Source organism: Rhinolophus sinicus, linkage group LG11 (assembly GCF_036562045.2).
Source record: "Rhinolophus sinicus isolate RSC01 linkage group LG11, ASM3656204v1, whole genome shotgun sequence".
Classification (NCBI taxonomy): Eukaryota; Metazoa; Chordata; class Mammalia; order Chiroptera; family Rhinolophidae; genus Rhinolophus; species Rhinolophus sinicus.
Genome location: NC_133760.1, coordinates 14,506,968 through 14,508,214, shown reverse-complemented (window position 1 = coordinate 14,508,214; position 1,247 = coordinate 14,506,968). Strand labels below are relative to the sequence as shown.

The 1,247-nt window shown below is 51.3% G+C and overlaps 1 protein-coding gene across 1 annotated transcript; it reads left to right on the top strand.

The window, feature by feature from the left end:
• Nucleotides 1–394: 394 nt before the first annotated feature.
• Nucleotides 395–1,022, top strand: PMIS2 (PMIS2 transmembrane protein). Its single transcript, XM_074315893.1, has 2 exons — nt 395–727; nt 894–1,022. The coding sequence occupies exons 1-2, from the start codon at nt 395–397 to the stop codon at nt 1,020–1,022; spliced, it is 462 nt and encodes a 153-aa protein (XP_074171994.1).
• The last annotated feature ends 225 nt before the right edge of the window (nt 1,023–1,247 follow it).

Genomic DNA, 1,247 nt, shown 5'->3' with positions numbered 1-1,247 from the left:
TAACTGACATTATTCATTTTCCTTCCCTTCTGGTTGTAAATCTCCCAGTTTTCTTACTGGGCTTGTCTACTTCTTTTCTCCCTCTACTCTGGGAGGCGTCCCTGGTACTGCCCTCCGGCCCTATCTACAGATAGGGTTTTCAGGGTATGGAGTCAATGTCCTGATAGACGGTGGAGTCTGGCTCCATGCTCTGAGACTGGGAGGAGCTGAGAACCACAGGACCACGCCCCCTACTGGGGGCAGCCAATCAGGACTTAGGTGCTGGTGTCTCCATTGTGAAGAACCGACTTTTGATGGTTTTGGTCTTGGGATTCTGGTTAGAACAAGGGGAGGCATAGTGGGTTTGGATTTCTGTTTTCAAGACACTCAGGGTCTGTCTTTGGGTGGAAATATCATGCAAGGGAAACATCCCCCAGATTCTCCAGCGGAGACAGCCAACGCAGCCGCAGCCGACACAGCCATCCCACCTATCCCACCTATCCCACCTATCCCACCTATCCCACCTATCCCACCTATCCCACCTTTCCCACCTCCCCCACCTTCCCCACCTTCCCCATCTGTCCCACTTATCCCACCTATCGCACCTGTGGACGCTAAACAATCACAAGAGCCTATACAGACAGCTGAAGAACTGGCATTTTATGCCCCAAGTCACATGTGTCTGACCATCCTGGCCATAATTATCTTCCCTCCCCTAGGGATACCAGCTGCCTTCTTCAGTTACAAGGTAAAATAATGCCTAAGCTATGACCCCCTCCCTGCCCCTTGCATCTGCTTCTGTCCTGGGATGTGGGTAGGGGTTTTCCCTCAGTGGCAGCAGGTCTCTGGCCATCCCCCAAGGGTGTCACAAAGCTGGAATCAGAAACCGGTATCTAAAGTTCCCATCCCTACAGACTTTACAGGCCAACAAGAAAAGCGAATGGGAAGAAGCTTATATCAACTCAGGGCGAGCATGTTGGCTGGATGTATTCGCCATACTCATCGGTTTAGGCATCATTTATTACTATGTTCTATTTGCATGAAGGCCAGGCCCAGCAGCCCACAGGTCCACTCCCTAACAAGACTCACCACCAAGCCATTAACCAGCCAAATTAGCCACCATGCAAGAAACCAACAGCTGAGACATCCCCTAGCCAGGAAACCCACCAGCCAAGGAACTCAACATCCAAGCAATCCACTAGCCCAGGAACATCATACTACTTTATCCTCTTGGCTTCCAGAGCTGTCTTCGTCCACCTTGGGGGTCC

Excerpts from the sequence above, each read along its gene's own strand:
- PMIS2 (XM_074315893.1), top strand. The coding sequence starts at position 395 with ATGCAAGGGAAACATCCCCCAGATTCTCCAGCGGAGACAGCCAACGCA. Across the intron at positions 728-893 it reads CTGCCTTCTTCAGTTACAAG|ACTTTACAGGCCAACAAGAA; the intron begins GTAAAATAATGC and ends CCATCCCTACAG.